The sequence below is a fragment of the Drosophila teissieri genome, chromosome 2L (genome assembly GCF_016746235.2).
Source record: "Drosophila teissieri strain GT53w chromosome 2L, Prin_Dtei_1.1, whole genome shotgun sequence".
In the NCBI taxonomy this organism is placed as follows: Eukaryota; Metazoa; Arthropoda; class Insecta; order Diptera; family Drosophilidae; genus Drosophila; species Drosophila teissieri.
Window position 1 is genome coordinate 924,607 of NC_053029.1, and position 23,902 is coordinate 948,508.

Genomic DNA, 23,902 nt, shown 5'->3' on the forward strand with positions numbered 1-23,902 from the left:
CCACTTGTGTTATCGCCGGCAAAGCGCTTATAAATCACGGCACTTCAGATGCCAGGACCTTCGGCCAGGACCGCCTTTGGACGCACAGAAGATAGCAGAGAGGAGCAAGCACATGACCAACGGAATGGCCGAAAATTGCAGCAGCCTTCAGTGGATTGACAGGCGATCCGTGATCCGTGGTCCGTAGCTCATTCCGTGACATGCTACTGTGATGGAAAACAATTGGCAGGACTCGGTGGCAGGACATCGCTCTCATCATGGCTGAGTTGGCTCCTTTATTGAGTACAAATTGGATGCCATAATGATGACAAAGAACCAACGCCAACGCAGCTTTAAGTGTCCCCTTACCGTGGATGGCATTTTTATGACATCCAATCCGAAGTCTGCGACTGATTGCTCCACTGCATCGCATCCCCGCTGTCCAGCGACCAAGGACGAAGGACCAGGCACCAGGCACCAAGCACCAAGGACCACCTCAAGGATCTGGGGCCCTGGGAAAAAGGGGTTTTATTTGTCCGGCTTATGTGCTCCTTACGACTGTAAAGTGGCAATTCTTTAACAATTTATGTTGCCAAACCAAAGTCGAGTGTGTGCTGAAAATGGAAAATGGAGGGGTGGCTTCTCTGGCCGAGGGCTGCAACAGCTGACGCCACTCCCCCGCCATCCGCCGCCCCACCACACCCTTCAGCACCCCCCTCCTCCATCCCCCTCCACCATGCAGGACGCTTTTTATTTTGTTGGTCCGTCGGCGGCTGTGAAATTTTCGTGAATTTATGAGCACTTGAGAGCAGGCGCCATCGCCAAAGGCAGCCCCATTCCCCCGCACCCCTCTCCGCCTTTCCTCCAGGGCGACTTTGTTGGCCTAATATAAATTTCAACTTGAACAACAACAGCTACAGTTAGAGAAAAGAGCACCTGTTTCTGAACTCATTCCTCTAAGTTTTATAATGATTCCCATACAATTTGGAAGCATAGTTCAACAAGCAAGTATATGCATACCTATTAAGACGATTCTAAGAGGTTAGAAATGTTTTTCACAGTGTATAGTGGCTGGGAGGCCATGGAGTTGGGGGCCTGGGCAACATTTTAATGCGCCACGCGGTATTTTTTGGGTTTTTTCTCGCCCCATTCCTAAGTGGCAGCAAACGGGGCAATAAAATGGTCGCCGAATGTTATGAAAGGATTGCGGCAAGTGCGAATGCTCGTAAATCGTAGGCCAGTAGCCCTTATAAAAATTAGTTTACGTGGCACATAATTTTGCATTAATTCCGCCTTGAAATGGCACTCAACGGGCGGAGGAGGAGGAGGATGTGACCAGTGGCATCGAGGATGGCTTGCCAATAGGAGCACTTTGCCACATTTTAAAGTGTCTGTCACATAAAGTGCTCACTGGGGGCCACAGTGCCGAGCGAGAAAACAAAATGCAACAAAATATTTTGTTATGCTGCACACAGAAAAAACAACACGGGTTCGGGGCAGGCAAACAAAAGCAAAAACAGAAACTGAAACAGAAACAAGAGCAAAAACAAATGCTTATGGAATGATAAGTTGCAGCTGGATGGGAACGTGAAGTCAAGTGAAATGCAGCAGCAGCAGCAGCCGGAGCAGCAGCAAGGACCTCCTCGGCAAAGGACCTGCCATCGACGATGTGTTGCGGAAATATTTTGTGTGAAATTATTGCGGCCAGAGCGGAGACAAGACGGCTGCAGCGGACGGAGCAGGATGCTCGCCGTCGAGGATGCTCTAAACTAGATAAATTTAAAGGGAATAACAAGTTTGCATATTATGTGCTCTTTTTATGCCACATATATGCCACTAAACTATTAAAAACTACTTTGGTTATTTGCGTAAGAAAGAGAAGCGATTGAGAATCGATGGGCGTGCCACAGCTCATTTGCACTCCCATTTGCAACGCATATCCGCTGCAAGGGCGCGGTGGCGTATGCGTAATATTTGTGACATGGCCCAACGCCATCTAGCGGCCAGCCGCAGCAGCAGCTAATTAGTGTGACAAATTGCTTAGTCGCAGGCAGAGGCCAAAACCACATCCCTGCTGTCCAGTGGCCAGTGGCTAGTGGCTAGTGGTTGGTGGCCACATCCTGCTCCGCCCGTCACTCAGCCAGCCAGCCAGTCAGTCAGTCAGCCAGTGATTGTACGTGCAGTGCCAATGCAGAATGAAAACTCATTAAAAATTTACAACTGATTGACTCGCAGAATGCCCGAATAATGGGCGGCTATTGCTGTGCCAGAAATTGCGACTGTGCTCGTTCATTTTGGGTTGCAGTGGCAGTGGCAGTGGAAGTGGCCAGGACTAAATGATGCAGGCAAACGCATCGCATGGCATATGCTCCCTTCGACTGGAGCAATTTATGCTAATGCTCGTTAGTGAAATCAAACAGCAACACAGCAACAAAGCAACACAGCAACATAGCAACAATTGTGTAAACAACAGGGCCGTAAAGCAAACTACGTACTACGTAGTACAACTACGTGCGATGCAACTGCAACTGCAACTGCGTCTGTCGGTTGCACGAAATATTGACGCATATATTGGCAGTGACAATTAATCTGCTAATTGCCAATTTAAGCACGTAAACCAAACACAGGCGGTGGCATCGACATGACCAGGGCGTGGCCACCGCATGCCCGGTGACAGATAGAGTCGGCACACTGCGAGCAAATGGGTGTAAGTTGTGAGCTAAGTTGTATGGCTTGCAAAGCATTGGAATACAAAGAGAATGAGATAAGCTTCAAATAATAGAAAGTGGAAATGAAGAAGTGATGGTAGTTCAACTACTGTCTAAGCTCATTGGGAATATAATAATAATAATCACACGTTTTTCTCGCAGTGCACGGATCGGTAATAGGAACGGCCAATGGTCCGTATCGGGGTCGCCGTTTACGGGCTGCCTGCAGGACGAAAGTGGAGGCTGTGGACTGCATCTGCAAGTGAATTTGATTTGCAGGCTGATTTATGCGTGCGACGCTCGAGTACTTTTGCGTAATTTGAGCTAATGAAAGTCAACAGAGGCGCAGCATGGAGCAGCAGTATCAAGGACCAAGGACGAAGGACGAAGGACGAAGGAGGTGGACAGCCCAAGAGGGCCCACAAGTGCGTATGAATAATCAGGCTTTAAAGCGAGCTCGTAAATAAATTAGTTTTGCTGTTGACACGACAAATTGACGTGGGCGGAGCAGGGAAGCGATGCCGGATGACGGAAGCCGGAAACCCCATTACTCCGTTCCGGATGCAGCACAATGGTGATCTAATGAGCACGCACTGCCTCCTGCCTCCTGCCTTTGAGTCTGAGAGCTGAGTCCTGTGACAGGGAGTTTATTTCATTTTTTCGCGCGCACTTTCTTGCAAAACTTTCGCCTAGTTTGTCGGCCTGGCAATGGCAATGGGCGTGGCTGCTTTGGGGGGCGTGTCCCCTGTGCGACCCTGTCAACTAAATGCGCGCCATTGTTGGCGGCAGGACGAGTTAGTCCTTCTTCATGCGCCATGACGATTGTGTCGCAGCTCATTAAATCCAAGGCAAGACAGCAAAAGGCAGCCACCAAAATGCTTTGCACTCGCACAAAGAGCTCCATTGTGTGGGGTCCGTCCAGTTTGGCCAGTCCGCAGCCACATTCAAAATGCCATTAAAAGCATACTAAAATTAATTTGTAGCAATTAGTTGCAAATTGCCAGAAAGCAAGGCGGCTGCCACGGCCAAAAGCAAAAGCAAGAGCAAGAGCAAAAGGCAAAAGGATGAGAGCAGGCGCTTCTGTCCAGAGAAATGGCTCAACATTTTTATGTGTTTTTGCTCATTTAGAGAGCTGTCTATGGCCATGCCGAGCAAAATCATAAAAACCCACTGCCAATTGCCCGGGCTCCTTCTCTATCTATCCTTCTTCCCTCTGCCAGCGAAGTAGTGGAGCATAAATAAATTCTCTGTTATTTTTGGCAATTATTTTCACATTCGACTACATTCCTGCCCCTGCCCCCTCCCAAAAGTGGCACTGTGTATCTCTTGTGTCGAACTCATTTGTAATTTGCAGCTAGTTGGACCGAGAAATGCTCTTTGCTTCTCTGGCAGCCTGGGGATATCAGGCAGCTCAGATCTGGATGGTAAAAGGATATGAGAAACTCAGTTTTAAATTAAGAAATTACATATTTTTCCAGAGTTTCCCAGTTTGCTCATTGGGATGCCTAAAAGACTCCATTTAATATATATTTAAATTCAATACCAATTACTTCACATATTTATATTCTATTTATCTAGGTACTCCTCATTCGAATTCTGGCTCGGAATATACTTCCCATTTGTTGCTGTTGCTTTGACTGCGACGCCATTAATTAGCCCCCACCTCCTGGATTTTCCCCCGAATTTCCCCGCCCCTTTTCCCCAAGGCCCGCCTCCCTTTCACCAAATCCAACTGCGATTCGCAGCAGCGATAGACATCTCGGTGCCGCATTCGTCTTGAGAATGGAAGGGGACTTTGCATGACACATGTTGTCAGCGGGCTCATCATTCATGCTACACAGCAAAATAATTCTAAATAAACTATAATTAACTTTCTGATTATTCAGATCAGTCTCGATTCTCTCTATTCTGTTGTATTTTAATTAAAATAATAATGTTGCAGTACAGAATTGAAGCGATTTTCCATATATTTGAAGTATTGAAAAGCAATAGATGGCTGCTTTTTATGTGTGTACCGATGGGTGAGGCAACTATTCGCTTCGCTAATTGGAAAATGTCACAATTTATTTTATTTTTATGTTTAATTGGATTCCGCTGAACGGAAAGTTTACTTGGCAGGAATGGGATCCGTCGCCTAGGTACGATGCATGATAATTTTCTTAATTTGCGCGCCTTGATGAGCAGCCAAAGTGGGAAAAGCGGGAAAATCGAGAGGAGTGGCACGGGGAAGTTGCTTGTGCTAGTGAGAAAAGGAAACTTTTTCCATTTTGCTGATGGCATGTGTACGTGTAAAAGTTTTGCCCACATCCAAAGGGGAGAGAGGGGGGCATGCTGCTGCCACAAGGACGACTCTTCAAAGGTGCAAATAAAGTAAATTATTAGATTCTTCTTCTGCAGCTTGTGGATTTCCGCTTCAATTACGGCCGCTGCTCTCGCATAAATTTCACTTGACAAACTTGCTCGTGATAGTTGGCCACCCCAACCACCCACACCCACACTCACCCACTCACAACCACACACTCTCACACACACATTGACAAATTAAGGACTTCCGCAGGGGGCGACATGTAATTGCTATTAGTTATACCCCAGCCAAGTTTAATGAGAGTGGAGCGAACGTGTAATCGCAGCAGAAGCAGCTTCTCGACTAGCCATTAGTCCTTCGTCCTTTTTTCCTTTTAGATACATTCAGAGTTATCCTTAGCTTAAAGTGAAGCAACTGGCTGCATTTCAGGATTTCGGGGCCACTAATCTCAGTATCGACACGAATTTCCCTGGCCCTCAAGTTCCGTAAGCCCCACCAAATGTGGCAACACATCCGCGGCGGCTCTAATGAGCGCTTGAAGTTGTGTGGTTTCTCGACACCGCCGCTTTTCCGCTTCAACAGGCGGCTTCATATGGATTTGGAATCAAAGGCGGCGGCTTTGGGTATAATTTCCCAGGCACATAAATAAATCACGTTGTCTGCCAGATAAAAAGCTTTATTGGCTTCATTATGGCAACGGCATTCTGTTTGGGCTTAATGAGAAATATATGCTGCACGGCGTTGCGTATACGCCGCGTAGGCGACGCGTGTCCTTCGCCTTATTTTTTTCTTCCTTCGAGGGGTGCGCATAATAAATTTTCATTTTAATGACTTAACGCATAAAAACAAAAGCAAAAACAACAAAAGCGCTGAGCAGATGATGAAGAATGCAGGGAGTTACAGGTGTTGTTGTGCGTCCTTGTTGCTGGTTGTTGGCTGCTGTTTTTACAACCATTTCTTGAGCTCTCGTGCTCTCCGCTTCATTTGTTACGCATTTTCCCAGCTTTCCCCCTTCCAGCGTTTTCCCATTTCCCCATCGAGTTCTCCATCGCCTGGACCCCCGAGAGGCGTCGCATAAATGTGTTGGCAAAACATTTTTATGATGACGTGCTAAAGGGAACACTGGGATCTGTACTCCTGGATCTGGGATGCGAGTTGTGCCCACGCGTCGCCTGCGAGCTGAAAGTTAATTAGAAATTATGCTCGAGCTGCGCGGCTCGAAGCAAAAGTATACGAGTATACGAGTGTGCCGAAGTGTAGGTGTAATGGCGCACACACAACACCTTTGGGCTTTCGCAATGAGGCTTAAAAATCATACAAACATATAACCAGAGCCATAAACCTCGACGGCCTGGGCATAAAGCTAATGAATGCCACTCCTGATGTGTGTGCGTAGCAGAAGCGTGACAAGGCCTAAAAGAACACTCACTCACTTAATGCAGCACATGCCAAAGAATCCTCTAAATACATCAAAATGCTAACTATTAGTAACAAAATCGATTTGGCTCAATGGAAACCATTTAGATTTCATTCTGGGTATGAAATCTAAAATAAATAACATTCTTCAGACACTCGAAAGGGAAAAGAAAATTGAGAAAAGAGCATTTTCGTTGTGCGAGGACATTCGATGGCAGGCAAACGTTGTATCAAATGAAGAGTTTCGCATTTCACATTTCACATTTCGCAGTCAATTGTCTTTTATGTGCTTTCGCCGCACTCATTTCACTTCCGCCCAGAATATGTGTACACTCTGCTGTTTTTATAGGGCCAAAACATATTTTTCGTTTTTGGCTTTGCATACTTTCTGAGTGTTATTCCCACGCCAGGGTTGTCGAGTGTTCTGGCTGATTTTATATCCTTTTTCTTTTGAAACGCCTCAAACAATACTACTTTAAGAAGTGGCTAGCGAGCTGTAAGCTTAATTGGTTTTAAAAAAGCCATTGACCCTGCAAATGATTGAGTCGTGAAGCGTAAGCGAACCTGGCAACCCTGGCTGAGGTGAGGGTGTGCTTTTAATACATTTTCGCTTCAACATTTCCACAATAACAGGGCGGAGCGGAGTCGGGAAATTACCATGCCGCTTATCAACACACTCACATCGGCATGAGCATCGTTTTGCTCGATGGCACTTTGGGGAGCAACTATGCAGCGCGTTCGCTGTGACAGTGACTAATAAAAGCACACACACACCCACACACACTGGCAGCAGATCCTGGAATTGCCACAAAAGCAATATAATAGTCAAGCTGCCTCGCCTCCCCCCTGGTGGTAATATACAATATTTTCCGCTTTCTTTTTGCACCGTTTTCATTTGTTACTAAAATCATAAACAAATGTTGGTGCAGAGTTGCGCGCTATCTCGCATATGGAATAAAAATGGAACACACACAAACACGGCCAGCAAATAAACTGCTCGTAAAGCAAAAAAAAAAATGTAAAAAAAATCAAAAGTAGGGGGAGATAGACAAAAACCAAATGTTGCGAAAAACAAGTAGAACTTTCTGCTTGGGTCTCCCGACCAATGGCATACCTAGTACTCACACATATGCTAATTTACAATCCGGCTCGAAGGACCACAAACAGCAATTCTCTTTGAATGGATAGTTTCGTGGCATATTTAGTCTGTTCCTATGATTTTGTTAAGTAGAGCATAGCCCTGCGTCCAAGAAATACCCATTGTCGAAAGGCATGAGTCGCTGAATCTGTGGGTTTCGAGAGGTTTTCAGGCTGGAGAGTCGGCTGTCGTGGTGGGGATTGCAAGGGGTAGCGACTTAATCTCCATCTAAACGCAATGGAGTCGTAATAACAACAGAAAACAAATAAAAAACCGAGTCCTACGGAGCAGACACACAGGATATCTGCGCATACATATGCATGATCTGTACGTCTGTGTGTACATATGGTCGCATTCATAGTTTACTTTTTTCCACTTCATTTTATACCACCACCGCCACCCCCGCTTTTCCACTGCGCAGGAGGCAGAAGGCAGGAAGCGTAGGAAAAATGGCAATTTGGTGTTCTTTTTTTCATTTTCTTCATTTTGCTCATTTCTCTTTTATTTCGAATGTTGACTGACTCCCTGACTCACTCGCTTGTGCGTCGTTACAAGCGCTCTTTCTTTTTTTTCTGCTCTTTCCAAGGATGTGCGGCTGTGTGTGCTGCTGATTAGCCCACTTGGGTGCCATTGGAGTGCTTCATTTGATCCTTGGCCGCAGTTCTAAGCCCCCCACACCCCTCGACCCGTTTCCCCTTCCCTGTCTGTGTCCATGTCCATGTCCTTGTGCCGCCAACATTGTACACACACGTGTCCGCTTGTGTCCGTTGTGTCCGTTTGTGTCCGCTTAGGTGTAGCTCCTTCTGCAATTCGCCATCTTGTCTCCTGCACTTCTCACTGGCCACAAATATGAGTGTGTTCGCAAGAAGAGCAGCAAAAAAATGAAACAGCTGGAAAAGGGAGCAATATGCTCTGCATCGATGACCTACAGAAGAGCTATATGATATTTGTTGCTATGCTGCAGTGTTTGATCGAGTAAACCGTATATATGTGAACACTCTAGGCCAGAATACAACTATTTCATATCTCACTTGTTGGGAAACTGCAAAGCTGGGAATTATTTCAATTAAAACAAAGTTGAATACTCCGTGTTTTCAATTTATGGAGTGAGGTCTTGAGTTCTGTACAGCGGTTTCGGCGTTCTCTCTAACCGAATGGCTCCAACTTTTCCATGTTGCTTACATGCTGCCTGCTACATGGAGTATTGTACATTATTGTGTTGTTGTCTCGCCTCATTTGTGTCCTGCCCCATCCTCTGCCATCCTCTTCCATCCGAACATTGTCGTCCTTGCTACCATGTCTTTGTGGTCATTTCCAGCTGCTCCTTTGCCCCGAGGCCCGCGTGCCCAAGAAATGACAGAGGGAATAAAGAAATTCCCGCAAAATTGCTGGCCAAGGAACAATGAATTTGCCAGGGTATCGAATGCTTCGACAACCAACAGCCACCCACTCGAACCCTCGTGTGTTTCGTTTAGCACACTCGAAACACTCGAAGCAGTCGCCCTAATTTGGTCATTACCCAGGTTGATGGGATCGTAAAGTGTGGCTGTGCGTCTGCAGGTCCTTTTCATGCTGCTCCTGACAGGGCAGGGACAATTTTCAGGTCATTTAATTCAAAAGTCATATGTTGCCGTAATTGAAATCCGCAGGGCGAAAGGCAGGGGCTCAAACACAAACAGAAACAGAAGTCCACTGAATTGCATAATTTGATTAAAATATTACGGCGTATTTATTCTTGGGTTCGCTTTCACTTTTCTGCCCAAATCGAATATTTCATGCGGACCGCTCGCCATATTTTCCAGCGGTTGACCCCAAGGGAAAATCTGATGAGGGGGCGAAGAGCGGAAAAGCGGAAAAGGGCAACCTTTGCTGACTCGGAAAAGGCGCCGCAGATACAAGCAGATACAAGCAGACAACCAAAAAGTAGTTTGGTGTAAATTTACATTTTATATTAAAGTGACGCAGCTGTCGTTTCGCTTTTTGCCCCAGGCAAAATGAGTTTTTAAGCGCTTTTCCATCCTCATGTGTGTGTGTGTGTGGGAAACCGCAGAAATCAAGGCAAAGGGCACAACATTTCTGGAGGAGATTTCTCCTTTAAGGCTGGAGTGAGTCCCTTAGGCGTCTAGTTGCCCTATTCATTCAGCACATCCGCCGGAACATCATTATCCTCGTTTTCCCGATTTTCACAATTTTCCTGTGGCTGCAACTAATTAGTGGCTGCACCTGCTCATCACTGCGGCGCGGAAAACCCTTTGCTCCTCTGGCTCCTTTGGCCATTAATAATGCTTTCGCTGGCATGGCGGCCATCTCCGCGTTGGCCACGTCATCGGATGCCGCCGACTGCCCCTCATCTTCTGCCCCTTCATCTTCCGCTGCTCCGTGTCATCTGCTGGCCTCCTCATTTTTTAAACCGCCCGATCTGCGAAAACCCCAAGCCAAACAAGCTGATAAAGTTGAAAGCAGCCACATGAGTGAGTTTGCTTACACCGGAAACAGTGAACATTAATCAAAAGGCATGGAAAATTATCCAATTCGATTAACTTCTTGATTGAACATCGAACTTGCAGCATATGGATACTTAATAGTATTATATTTTTTATTTAGGCATATTCTCTGCATTTCTCGCAGTGCAGCGCTGTGCTTGTGTGCAGCATGACGGTCGGCAAGCGACAAAGCACACGATTAAATTACAAAATGTCAATAACGATAACGAAATGAAATTGATTGAAACGAGTGGCGACCACACAATGGATGCGACATCCCCTGCCATACATATACGATGGATGTGGATATGTGCTGTATGTGGACCTGGACCTGGACATCCTCACTCCCAGTCGCGTGATAAATGATGCGTGTGTGCTTGAGTGGATGACACCTTGCAGATATGGCAGCTATGGCTGAAATGCGCCGCACAATGGCATGTCAATTAAAATGCCCGATGTTGAAATCATTCGCAATTAATTCATAATTAAAATGCGACACATTATCAAAAGCGTACACAGCGGGGGGCTGGTATTTACACAAATTGCGAATGAATATTCATGAGTGTCAGCCAACAGCGTTCACTCGAATGGGGTTCATTTGGTGCACTTCGTTCACTTGGGAAACCCTAGTTGCACCTCAAGTTCCCAGTTCAACTGGTCCTTCGCAGTGGCGTGGACATTTTTCGGGGCTTGCAACTTTGGCAGCCCGGAGCGAGTACAATGAAATGCACTTAAATGCATATATAGTTGTAGCGACAGAATTTGCAGCACAGAAATGCGGTTGCCGAAAGCAGCCGAAATGGGAGTGGAAGTGGCCAATCCTCTGCAAATAATGTGCGTGCATAAACAAAAAGCAGGGGGAGGGAAAGGGGGAGGGGGGTCTTAACTTCGGCAACTGGTCCTTGCGTTGCATAGATACACGCAGATGAGGTCCTGCTCCTTCCAAATTAGCGCCATAAAGTATGCAACACGCTTTTGCCAGCGCTTTTAATTTGTTCGCCGGCACTACGGCCATCAAATATTCATTTCTGCGGCTTCTCCAAGAGCAGTGGGTGGTGCTGGGTGGTGCTGGGTGGTGCTGGGTGTTGCTGGGTGTTGGGAGGTCCATCAGAGTTCAAGACCGAGCCCGTTCTTCGAGGGAAAACTTTCGGCTAATTTGCGTGCGGCAACTAAAACATTTTCCTCGTAGGCGGTTTCTGTGCGGCTTTGTGTGGCTTCCGGTTAACGCAACTAAATTTCCATTCAACTGTCATTTGCGAGGCAGCAGCCAAATTGCCAAGCTGCCAAGCTGCCACAATGCCCAGCCCATTTGAATTTTCATTTCACTGTCATAAGCAAGCGATTAATGACTGACAAGTAATTAAATATGCTGTGATAAGTCGCCTCGGAAACCCCATCTTCATCATCTTCATTGGAAAAAAGGCGAGATGGAGCTATCTATCATGGGATAGCTTTGATTGGGCCATAAAATTAAATAAACGGCTGACTAAATTCCACTATCAAATTGAATTCGGCAATTTGTCCCTGCACTCTGCAGCTCCGTTTATTATGCAAAGGATGGGAACGGGGAGCAAACTGTTTATGTTGCCTGCTCGGCCCATAAAAAAGAGGCGGACTGCGGTTCTCCGCCGGAAATCTCATTTTGTTTGTAAATCAGCAATTTGCAGCCGGGCACAGGACCTTCTCGTTCTCGTTCACGTTCTCGATGTCGATGTCGTTGTCGCCTCACCAACACACTCGCCAAGTGGGAGCATCCCCATCGGTACACAGCGGAAAATACATTATATACATCTTAAAGTGTCGTATGCCATTTAAATACAACACTGCTCCTGTCAGCAGTTATCGATTAACAACTGACTGTAAAATTTTGAGAAAGCTGCGTTTTTTGGTTTGCGTTTTATAGGCATTGAAAGCAGACGATCTCGTGAATTTTTTTTGTCCATCAGGACAATGCACGGGTGCACACGTGTGTAGTCAGCATGGCAAAATTTCATAAATTGGGCTACGAACTGCTACCCCATCCAGCATATTCTCCAGATTTAGCCCCTGTGACTATTTTTTGTTTCCAAACATGAAGAAATGGCTCGGCGGTAAGAGATTCGGGTCAAATGAAGAGGTCATCACAGAAACAAACGACTATTTTGAGGGCCTTGAGAAAACCTATTATTTGGAAGGAATAAAAAAATTGGAAAAACGCTGGACTAAATGTATAGAGCTAAAAGGAGATTATGTTGAGAAATAAAACGCTTCTTTGACGAAAAAAATATATTTTATTCAAAAAGTCACGGACTTATCAAACGACCCTCGTATGTTTCCTGCTGAGTAGATCATATGCTTGATTCTATATAGGAACAATGCATGTCATATATATAGCTTAGCTTGAGTTGGCAGCATTTTTCTCAGTGCACACACTCACATTTTTAAACGCTCAATAAGATTGGAAAATTGATGGCGGTATTGCTCATTGGTTTGGTAACGCTTTCCGCCCCCCGCTTTTCCGGGCACCCTTTTGCTTATCGCTCCGCAGGACTCGCAGGAGCAGAACTGGCAGGAGCAAGCGGCTCCACCCACTTGGTAAGTAAGTAAATCCCTCATTTTCAGTGAAAATAAAAATTGCCCCAGCAGCGTAACGCAAAATAAACACATTTAAGTTGCAAATTGAATTTTGCATAATCCCAGGCGCTGTAGCGATGCCACTTGGGCTGGGTTTCTGGGTTCTCGGCTCTGGGTTTCTGGTTTTCTGTCCTGGGTCTGTTCTGGATCTCCTTATCGCGGGTCCGTCTTCGTCCTGCACTGCTGTCTGTCGCCCTTTTTTATATATTTTGGTGGCACTGGCACACTTCACATCAGCGCATGAGACGGAATTTCTGATTAGTTGCCATGGATTCCCCTGCGGCGCCCAACACTTGGCACTTGTTTACCCAGCTTTGACTTTGCCGGAATTCTATTTATTTTCGAAAATTTCTTTTGGGAGAACGTACGCGCCACTCTACCCACATGAATGTCACACACGCAGGAAACAGGAGGCAGGAAACAGGCGGCAGAAGGCAGGACCTTCTCCTCTTTCTAGGCGTGTGATCCTGGGGGATTCACAAAGTAGCCGCGTAATTGAATTTACTTTATACTTTGCCTGATTAGAAAAAGTTGATTGGATTTCACGCAGCCTCATATGGCGGCAGCTTCTCCTCTGGTTCCCAGATGAAAGTGTCTGGGCCAAGTCAATTAATGAACGTAGACTGCAGGGAATTCAATATTATTACAAGTTTTCAAACTATTTACATATTTGGCATGGCATTCCAATGTATCTGTTTCGCAGGAAAAGTTATTTCGCAGCAGTTCTAAAAATACATTGGCGACAACATAGATGCATCGCACGAGGGACTTGCGATAGCCGGTCACGGATTTGAATTCGGTTGACGTAATGCTGGATTGGCTTGATTGCACCTGCAGAGCGGGCTCTTGGCAACCAGATGAGCAGAGCCCTGGCTTCGATAGGCGATAAGAGGGTGGCAAGGCGAGTTCGGGTGATAAGAGGTGGACCGGCGAAATTGGACAGATGGCGCGGTCGCAGCACCTGAGATACACCCAGTGACCCCCAAACTGCAGCGCGATATCTCGCAGCAGATTCCGAGCTCCAAATTTTTGCGATCGTAGGCGATCTTGGGTATAAAAGCAGCCAGGTGGACGGCAGTAAGGCAACAGTCTTTAGGCATTGGATCCACTGGGTGCATCTGATCCGGAGCAGTTGAGTGTAGAGTTCAAGCGTAGAGTTGCAGGAGTCCTCCAACATGAAGATCGCCATCGCATTGCTGGCCTGCCTGGGCCTGGTCGCCGCCGCCAGCTTCCACCAGACCCACGAGGTCAAGATCGCCGACAAGGCCTTCCTGCTCAAGCAGAAGTTCCTCTTCGAGATCGTCTACCGCGTGGAGGATCCGCTGATGTTCGAGGAGTACATCAAGCAGGGCTCGAAGTTCTACTTTGAGGAGTCCTACTACACGGTGAGTGCAGACAGCATTGGGTCAAGTGTTCCAGCGCCCTAATCACCGATCCCTTGCAGCACTACGACCTCTACATGAAGAAGTTCTTCGAGGCCTACAAGGCGCACGCCCTGCTGCCCAAGGGCGAGTTCTTCGGCGCCCTGGTCATGTCCCACGCCAAGCAGGCCCGCGGTCTGTTCAACTTCTTCTACTACGCCAAGGACTGGGAGACCTTCGCCGCCAACGTGGCCTGGGCCCGCATGCACGTCAACGAGGGCATGTTCGTCTACGCCCTGACCCTGGCCGTGATCCACCGCAACGACTTCCACGGCCTGATGCTGCCCTCGATCTACGAGATCTTCCCGCAGTTCTTCTTCAACAGCAAGTTCGTGTTCGAGGCGGAGAAGTTCGACTACGAGATGTGGATGAAGACGAGCATGTACGAGAAGGAGTACATGGACGTGTACTACAAGGGCCACTCGTACGGCTACGACTACGCCACCATGTACCAGTCCAGCGACTACACCTACATGAAGGACTTCAAGACCTGGCAGTGGTGGAAGCTGATGGGTCTGGGCGAGCACTGGTACAGCGAGGACAAGTACATCCTGCGCGAGAACATCTACGAGTTCAACCAGGAGAGCAAGTGGCTGTCGATGATGAAGGACGTGAAGAAGTTCTACATGCCCGTGGACTACAGCCGCGACCTGAACATCTACAACGAGGAGTCCAAGCTGTCCTACTTCACCGAGGACCTGGGCTGGAACGCCTACTGGTACTACCTGAACATGGACTACTCCTTCTTCCTCGACGGCAACACCTTCGACCTCAAGAGCGACCGTCGCGGCGAGTGGTGGCTGTACAACGTGCACCAGCTGCTCAGCAGGTACTACATGGAGCGCCTGTCGCACGGATTCGGCGAGATCCCCGAGTTCTCCTGGTACCACCAGATCGAGATGGGCTACGATCCCCAGATGATCTACTACAGCGGCATCGGCTACAGCTACCGCAAGAACTACTACGAGATGGACACGTACGCCAACTACGACATGCTGGACAAGATCACCGGCTTCCAGAAGCGCATCCACAACATCGTCGAGCTCGGCTACTACAAGACCGCCGATGGCCACACCATCGATCTGCGCAAACCCGAGGCCATCGAGTTCATCGGCAACATGCTGCAGGGCAACGTGGACGCCATGGACAAGATGTTCTACCAGTTCTGGTACATGCTCGCCCACATGTACTTCGCCGACGCCGACTACCAGCAGATGGACGTGTACCCCAACGTGATGCTGAACTTCGAGACGATGATGCGCGACCCCATGTACTACATGTTCTACAAGTCCATCGCCCAGGTGTACTTCCAGTTCATGCACTACCTGCCCAAGTACACCAAGGAGCAGCTCCTGATGCCCGGCGTCACCATGAAGCACGTGGAGGTCAGCGACCTGACCACCTACTTCGATCTGGTTGACTTCGATGTGACCAGCATGCTCAACGACAAGATGGTCTTCCAGGACGGCAAGTTCGTGTGGGACAAGTCGCTGTTCGCCCGCCAGATGCGCCTCAACCACAAGCCCTTCACCTACACCTACACCATCGAGTCCGAGAAGGTCGAGAAGGTGGTCATCCGCGCCTTCCTCGGCCCCAAGTTCGACGAGTTCGGCAAGGTCATCTCCCTGGCCGAGAACCGCATGAACTTCATGGAGATCGACGAGTTCTACTACGAGCTGAAGGCCGGCACCAACATGGTCACCCGCAAGTCCAGCGAGTTCTACTGGACCGTCAAGGATCGCACCACCTACAGCGAGCTCTACTACTACATGATGATGGCCTTCGACGGCAAGTACGACTTCCCCCTGGACATCAGCGAGCCCCACTGCGGCTTCCCCGACCGCCTCGTCCTGCCCATGGGCTGGCAGAAGGGCATGCCCATGCAGATGTTCTTCATGGTGGTCCCCTACGTGGCCCCCGCCCACGAGCAGTTCTCCACCTTCGACTACACCTACTCCTGCGGCATCGGCTCCGGCGCCCGCTACGTGGACAGCATGCCCTTCGGCTACCCCTTCGACCGCGAGATCGACGAGTACGAGTTCTTCGTGCCCAACATGTACTTCAAGGACGTGTCCATCTACCACGCCGACACCATGGAGCCCTACTACAAGTACAAGAGCTACTCCAACTACGGCCACTTCGACTACGCCTTCTTCAACGACTACTACACCAAGTACTTCAAGTTCTGAGCATCGTCGCTGTGTGTGCGGCCTCGAATGCGAAATCCGGAAAGCAACCACGGCACGATCTACCCATTGATGTTTCTAGGATGTTTTTAGAATCTCTGATACCTAGCTTGTAAGGTGCGCAAAAAGTCTAATAAACTTTCGAAAACCAAGTAAAATGCCTGCTATTGCTCGACTTATTTCTCACACACATAAGGATTCCAGAATTTGATAAGACAAGAGTGTTTCTTAAGCGGCGTCACATACTTTCGGGGTCATTGATATACGGCAGTCGTACTACAATTCCCAACTGCTTCTGGCCGCCGCCGCATGGAGAGCCATCCCCGGAGCGGAGCAAGGCATACTTACCTGGCGTAGAGGTTAACCGTGATCACGAAGGCGGTTCCTCCGGAGTGAGGCTTGGCCATTGCACCTCGGCTGAGTTGACCTCTGCGATTATTCCTAATGTGAATAACTCGTGCGTGTAATTTTTGGTAGCCGGGAATGGCGTTCGCGCCGTCCCGACATAAGAAATAAATTTGAAAATAGTTAAGGTCTCTATTATATTTATTATTGAACGTATGAGGCGCTAGGAAAAGGTCCTTTGCGTTAACCTAAGTTAGGATTTTAGAAATTTTTTTTTTGGTATATATGATATTGTGTTATATCCGCATAATGTTGGTATATATGATGTATCCGTATAAGAAACTTTATACAATGCCTTTCTTACTGTAACGTTTCTGTAGATTTGAAATGCGCATTTCATTGTTAGACTAAGTGCATCAACTAATGTTCACTGTTATCTGTCATCTGTAGTCATTTATATTTTATTATTAATTAATTAATTAAAAAAGTTGTTCAATTATTGATTGAAACTATGACTATAAACCAGAGCCATTGCTTACAATCTTCTTGCTTATATCTTATCTTCTTAAACAAAAATGAACAAATCTTTTTTACTTCTTAAAATTATGTAATAACACATACTTTAATTGTTTTTAATTTCTAGCATAGAAGTATTTTATCACACCTTAGTCTTATAAATTTTTTAACTAATTGAAAAGTCGCTTCAAAAGAAGTTATTAATATGCAAAACCATATAGTTTTTGTATCATGAACATATAGTAATTTCAAATTGACGCTATTGGAAGTCAAGAAAAATCTAAGCCCACAGCGCAGACAAGTTTAGTAGATTTTCTCTCGTCCTTTACAAATAAAATAAAGTAAGTCAATGAGAAAATGCTTAACTAAGTTTTCATAATTTATTGTTTATGTCGGGACGGCGCGAACGCCATTCCCGGCTACCAAAAATTACACGCACGAGTTATTCACATTAGGAATAATCGCAGAGGTCAACTCAACCGAGGTGCAATGGCCAAGCCTCACTCCGGAGGAACCGCCTTCGTGATCACGGTTAACCTCTACGCCAGGTAAGTATGCCTTGCTCCGCTCCGGGGATGGCTCTCCATGCGGCGGCGGCCAGAAGCAGTTGGGAATTGTTGGGGTTAAAGTGCGTGAAAGTCTCACCCCCGAAAGTATGTGACTCAATGCGACTGCTGAAGATGGTTGACTTGCGAGAACTGTTCGTTGATATGTATAGTACTTCTTATCAGCGTGCACCCTTATATTATATGTATTACCTAATAGACCTTCTTTGGATTTTGCTGTGTCTGTGGATTAATATTTGATTAATATTTTTTGAGCGAATCATTTAAGCAAAGCAGAGTGGTGCGTAATTTTTAATTAAAAGTAAACAATCTGAACAGCCCACAAAAGTTGTACTAGCCACGAGAATTTCAGTAATAAATCGTTTTGAATGGCGAAAAATCAGCGGAATGTGGTTAACCTGATATATCTTCTATTCGGAATATTTATGGCAATAAAAAATGGTTTTGTAGAATTTCGCAGGCCGCAAAAAACTAATAATCGAAATAGTTTCGGCAACTCGACGGAAAGTGCGATGGTGTGAATGGATCAGCGGGGGGAAGGGGGGGCGGGGACACCGAAAGTGATTTAATTTATGGCAATTACAAATTGTTATTAGAAATTTGCGGTCAGCGAGTGCGCACACAACCGCAGGTGAATTTAAAATCAAATGGGAAATGAAGCAGGCTGAAACAGCAAAAAACAGAAAAGCAAAAATTATTGTTGACATAAGCCGCATTTTCTGTGTGATGTGCGTGAATTGTTTGCTGTTTGTTTGCTTGTTTGTTCGTTTGTTTGTTTGTTGGTTTGTTGGTCTGTTGGTTTGTTGGCGGGCCACTCGTGTCCTTTTGCATTATTCCAGCGCATATTGTGATGCACTGAAGGACTCGCTGGAAATGCATAATTAAACTAGCAAACACGGCCATCAATTTGGCCCCTGAGCTTCGCCGTCGCGTCGCTCTGTTTTTGATGAGCACTTGACAAAACGCTAATGAAAGTGCTGCAGTGTGCAGGGAGTGTGAGTGTTTGTGTTTGTGTTTTCGCGGCATTTTAATTAATAAATGTCCATCCAATTTGGCCGGGTAACCTGGCCAACGGACCGCCATTGTGCGACCGTGCCTCCGACCAACTTTGCCACATTAGCTGCAATTCAACTTTATCAATAGGCTTCTAATTAACTCGCACACGAGCGAAGTTGCACACTCACACACACAGCTCGTCCTGCAGGACCCTTTCTTCTATCCACAACCCACAGCACTTTTGCGATGAGTTTGCTGATCTAGTTTTCGGGCTTCATGTTTAATCAGTTCAAACGCGGTTCCATCTAATCCCCTTTCGACTCCTCAGTCACGTATTCGGAGAACATTTCTTGGTCTCCGGCGGGTGAGAAACTAGTTTACACTTAACAAAATATTACCCATCCAAATTGACAAAGTATATAATGAATAGGAGGTGCATTCAAGTTATGTGAGGTAACAGACTGCAGTTTTTATGCAGAGCAAGTAAATAGCAAGTTCGCGAGTTTTGATATTTATTATTTGTGCCAATCTCAGGAAATCTCGATCTAATTTCTGCTCGGCAAGGACCAAGGACCAAGGAGCATCTCCTTGCTGGGCATCCGAGTGCGTTTCCTGCGTAATTATTTGGGCATGAGATGGAAACTTTTGGCCGGCAAACAGCGAAACTTTGCCATCATATTTCTAGCTGCCGTGCCGTGTCGTGTCCTTTGGTTTCCCGGAGAGACGCTCTCTGGCCAGGACGAAGGCGGGAGTGGGCGTGGGCGTGGGCAGCATAAGCAGGGATAAGTGCTCCTGAGTGGACAGGACTCATTGTGCCCGGCCTTCATTAGAGCTGACTGAGCGAATAATAAACAAGAAGCAATCGCCTCCTTTTCCTTTGCGGACTTTTGCTTCTTGTTCCGTTCAGTTCGGGCGGTGTGTTTAAAAGCATTTCCATGCTAAAACAAAAGGCCATTCAATAGGATTTCGCCTTTATGGGACTGGCTGCCCAAATGCGGCTTAAGTTAGTGCCTCCTTAGTGCCTCCTCCTCCTGCTCCTGCTCCTGCAGTCGAAGTCCTTTCGCCGTCCAGGACATCCACAGTGGGCACTCCCCGTGGCCGTATTTACATGCTCCCCCCCTTAGTATTTGCTCGTCCAAACGACTTTTCTTCGTTTCCTCTGTTCTCGGTGAAATTCTAAACCTTTTATGGCAGTGGAGTGGGCGGAATGGGTGGCTGGGTGGGTGGTGATGGTCGTATGCACAAACGGAGCTTTTAAAATATTCATAGAATTGCTTTAATAACGGCAAATGAGCAAGCCAAAACGCTTCAGTCAGCCCCAAAATGTCATTCTACGATATGCACTGCAACAAAAGGAAGTCACTTGACTTCTCTTACTAATAACTACACTATGAAACTTACAAGTGTGCACATGTACAACTCGACGGCGTAGACAACTCTTACGTTCAAAGTCCTATGCTTCAATCGATTTGAAATCACACCCCAGTTTCCCGCAGTGTGGAGTGCTCACTTCACTATCCAATTGTCCATCTCTATCGACGGATGTCGCATGGCTGGAAGGCGGGAGGGGGAGGGGGTAGTAGGCCACAGGTTATGCGGCAAAAAGCAATTTTTATTTACCAGCGAGCTCCATTCCACTTCGTTGACTGATTGGCGAGACGGCGCCACAGCGCAAATACCGGGAACGGGCTCCACAGACCGGCGACCGGAGACAAACGAGGCGTCCATCTCAAGATGCGCACCCCAATCCCCAGCCCCCAATCCGCAGTCTCCGATGTGGAAGCCCATGCCCGCTATCGAGCGACTCCATCGGCTTGGTATGCAAATCAGGGACGACGACGCCGGGCAGGAAGTTGATTAAATGACAAAATAAATAGAAAGTGAAGGATAATGTCAACATTCTAAGTGGTTTTCTTTTAAAAAGCTTAACTGACAATGAACCGCAGGGCAGCGGTCGTCCTGCGCTCCTCTTCGCTCCCCTCATCGTCCTGCGGCGACCACGGCAGCAAGTTGAATAAATTATTTTTGTGACTGCCGGGCAGGCTGGAATCCGGCATCAGGGGAGAGGGGAAGGGGGGAGGAGGGAAGCTGCGGGAGTCGGGATTCAGGAGACAAGTCCTTGAGGTCGCTGCCACAGGAAATTGACTTTGATAGTGCATGAAATTTGATGATAATTTAACATTTTTCAATTTGGGTTTATGGGCCCAAAGCCCACGTGGCGGCTACACTGGAAACAATTGGGCATGCTCCTCTCGTTTGGGTAAGTGCTACTGGTAACTGTTGTAAATACTTAGTTTGTAATTCCATAATATCCTTACCAATCAACTGTGCTTCGTTTAGTGCTTAGTTATGACCAGTTGTTCGAGTTTCTCGCAGTGCACACCCATATGAAGCCACTTGGAAGGCAAGGGGATGATGGAAATGGGGGATGAGGGTGCTGGCAGAGCATCCCCGTCGGCGGCTAATGAGCTGCCCTTATTAAATTGAGCGTGCGGAAATGTTGGACATGGCCAAAGTCAAAGTCTCTTATCCTAACAGCGGCAAATTGTTTTGGCCGCTCTGACAAATGCCCGGCTTGCAGGGCAGCAAGGATCTCTTTGAGCCGTTTTTGTGTCGCCAATTTAATTGAAAGGACTCCCGCTGGGAGCCTCTTTGGCGCTGTTCCTAATTGGTTGCTCCGGATGCAGCAGATCCTTCGTCCTGCCTCCGTCGTCCTTCGTCTGCACGCTGTCCGCTCTTCGAGGACAAATGGCGGCGACACGTATGCATCATTAAGTTTCTGGCCAGACGCCCAGTCTGCTCCTCGTTTGATTTAGATGGAAAGGACACAACTGCAGTATAAAATAGGAAACCACCTTTTCAAACTCTCACTGGGGAAGAGCTAAGAATACAGCCCACAATTAAATTACACATAAATCACTCCCATTGTTGGTGACCTCTCTTGAACTCCCTGATAACTCTTCTTTGAACTCCCTGATAACTCTTATCAGCTGGTGAGCAATCAACTCAAACTCTGTGCGCTTTCTGCAGTGCGCTGGGATCTGTGACTTAAAGAGCATGCAATTTACTGAAGTCTTCACTTTGCTGCTGATTCTGAGGATCTCAGAGGGTCACGAGACTCTAAAACTGAATTGGGACGGATTTATCAACTTCCACTATGGGCAAAAGCATCATGAGAGTCAACCAACGAGCCAGCAACAATCATCCGAGGACACTAACAGGCGATTGATTCTTCCAGGGAAATCAATGGAGGATACCGTAATTCTTCCCATGGAAGAACCTTCCATGGACATAAACGACCAGTTCAGTCCGCGAGTTCTGTTCTCAGCAGATCCCGATCATCCCATCGATACGAGTAAGCCACCTGTGGACTTGGCCAGGATCTGGCTGAGGGAACTGGGACTGTTCCAACTCCAGAGCCAGATCCTCCAGGCGAAGCATATGACCACCAGAAAGGGCACTGTACTCCTGGAGCTGAAGACCGCCCTGCAGGCCATCCAAGTGGTGGACAAACTGAGTAATTCGCCGAAGGAGGGACATCTCAAGGGCTTAAGTGCCAATCAGACTAGGATCGACTTCTTTAATGATTTTCCCAAAAGCGAATTTGATTGAGTAGTAATGAAACACCAAGGAATGCACAAGTGTATGGATATGAGTTTATGAATTATGGAAATATTTTCAATGGCTGATAATAGGAGTGGCATGTGGCCAATCTGGGGGATTGGGCTGCGGCAGTTTGGATGCTTGTCAAGCAAATTATGAGCCCTAGACTGAGCTGAAGGAAAGCGGTTTACCCACTTGTGTTCATCGTCCTCCGGCTCCATCTCATCCTCATTTCCAACCTCATCTTGGCTCTTCAGTGCTCTTCAGTGCTGTTCTGTTGTAAACTTTCCCTGCTGCCTCTGCCAAAAGCAGCTTATGGCTAATCCGCATATGGCAAATGATATAATATATACATGAGGCAGGTCCTGTGGAGCAGAAGGCACAAGGAGAGGGGAGGTGGGGGGTCTAATAGAACTTTCGGGATGCACAGGACTCTAGAGCTGACAAAGCAATTTCCACAGTGACACATTTTCCAGCGGAGATCCACTCGAGTTGCGAGTGCAATTTATTTGCCGCATGCATGTAAATAAATACAAATACATGTGCGCATAAATAATAAAAACATATTAGTGCACATTTTAATTCGTTTTTATTAAAATGCGCGCAGTCTGTCGAAAGCGGCAAGCTTTTCCCCGGAAAATTCCAAATGGGAGCTGTCTGTCTGTTTGGTTTGCGGCTTCCCCGGGCTGCCAGTCAGCCTCGTTAGTGGGTTAAAGGGGGCCGGGGGATGGGCATTAGGGGGTTAATGTGGGTGGGAATAGGGAGGACGCACTTACATCAGTGCACAATTTTTTACATTAATGTGTAAAGTGCTCGGCTGCAGATACAAATATACGGATACAAATACAGAACGTGTGCCGTCGAGGGAAATTAAAATAAAAGGCAAGCACAAACAAACAAACTACAGCAAATGCCACTACAACTATATAGCTTCAAAATGCACAGCCAAGGGCGCAAAAATAGGGCAGCTGCTGTTGAAAATGGCTAGCAAAGAATGCAGTTTACCATGTCTTAAACTTGTACTAAATACTTGAGTAAGCCATGGCCTCCTTGGGATTAAGAATACAGGATTTCCTTAGGTAAGTTAAAAACTCACTTCCCTCGATAGTTGCCTATGCATTCTTACACGCATAGCACGCACTGTCCCGGGCACTGAGTCCTTCTGTCTGTGGGAGCGACTATCTCGCAGATGGGGAAATGCAATTTCTGACTTCGTGCTGTTCGCTTTTCACTTTTCACGTTTCCCGCTCCCCGTTTCCCAGGTCCATGTCCAAAATGTGGGCGATGCATAAAAAGCCAAACATGGAACATGAAAACTGAAACATTGGTGCGGAGCCAAGTGAATTGCGGTCTAATGGCTTGTCTTTCCAGCTCGGCGGCGGAGTGCAGAAGCGTGTAAGCTGCCGTTGTCGCAGTTTTTCAATTTGATTGAAGTTCGGCCTGGGGATCAGAGCCCTCAGTCTGCGAATCAATCGCCTCTTTTCCCCTTTAATTAGCGCACAAAGAACTCTATTCCATCGATGGCGAATCAGTTGAGCGGCAGGAGGCAGGTGGCAGGTGGCAGGAGGCAGTTCGCTTTGCTTGACAAGTGTGGCATGAAATGAGTGCGCGACATATTCATAAATTA

The 23,902-nt window shown here is 47.1% G+C and overlaps 1 protein-coding gene and 2 non-coding genes across 3 annotated transcripts; 2 read left to right on the top strand and 1 right to left on the bottom strand.

Moving 5' to 3' along the window:
• The first annotated feature begins 13,817 nt into the window (after window positions 1–13,817).
• Window positions 13,818–16,252, top strand: LOC122619282 (larval serum protein 1 beta chain). The gene is made up of 2 exons (XM_043796112.1): window positions 13,818–14,027; window positions 14,087–16,252. Exons 1-2 carry the CDS (start codon window positions 13,818–13,820, stop codon window positions 16,250–16,252), a joined length of 2,376 nt encoding a protein of 791 aa, XP_043652047.1.
• Window positions 16,253–16,589: 337 nt separating this feature from the next.
• Window positions 16,590–16,754, top strand: LOC122612006. The gene has a single exon (XR_006325579.1). It is a non-coding gene; the product is annotated as a U1 spliceosomal RNA (small nuclear RNA).
• Window positions 16,755–17,501: 747 nt separating this feature from the next.
• Window positions 17,502–17,666, bottom strand: LOC122611995. The gene has a single exon (XR_006325570.1). It is a non-coding gene; the product is annotated as a U1 spliceosomal RNA (small nuclear RNA).
• Between the last annotated feature and the right edge of the window lie 6,236 nt (window positions 17,667–23,902).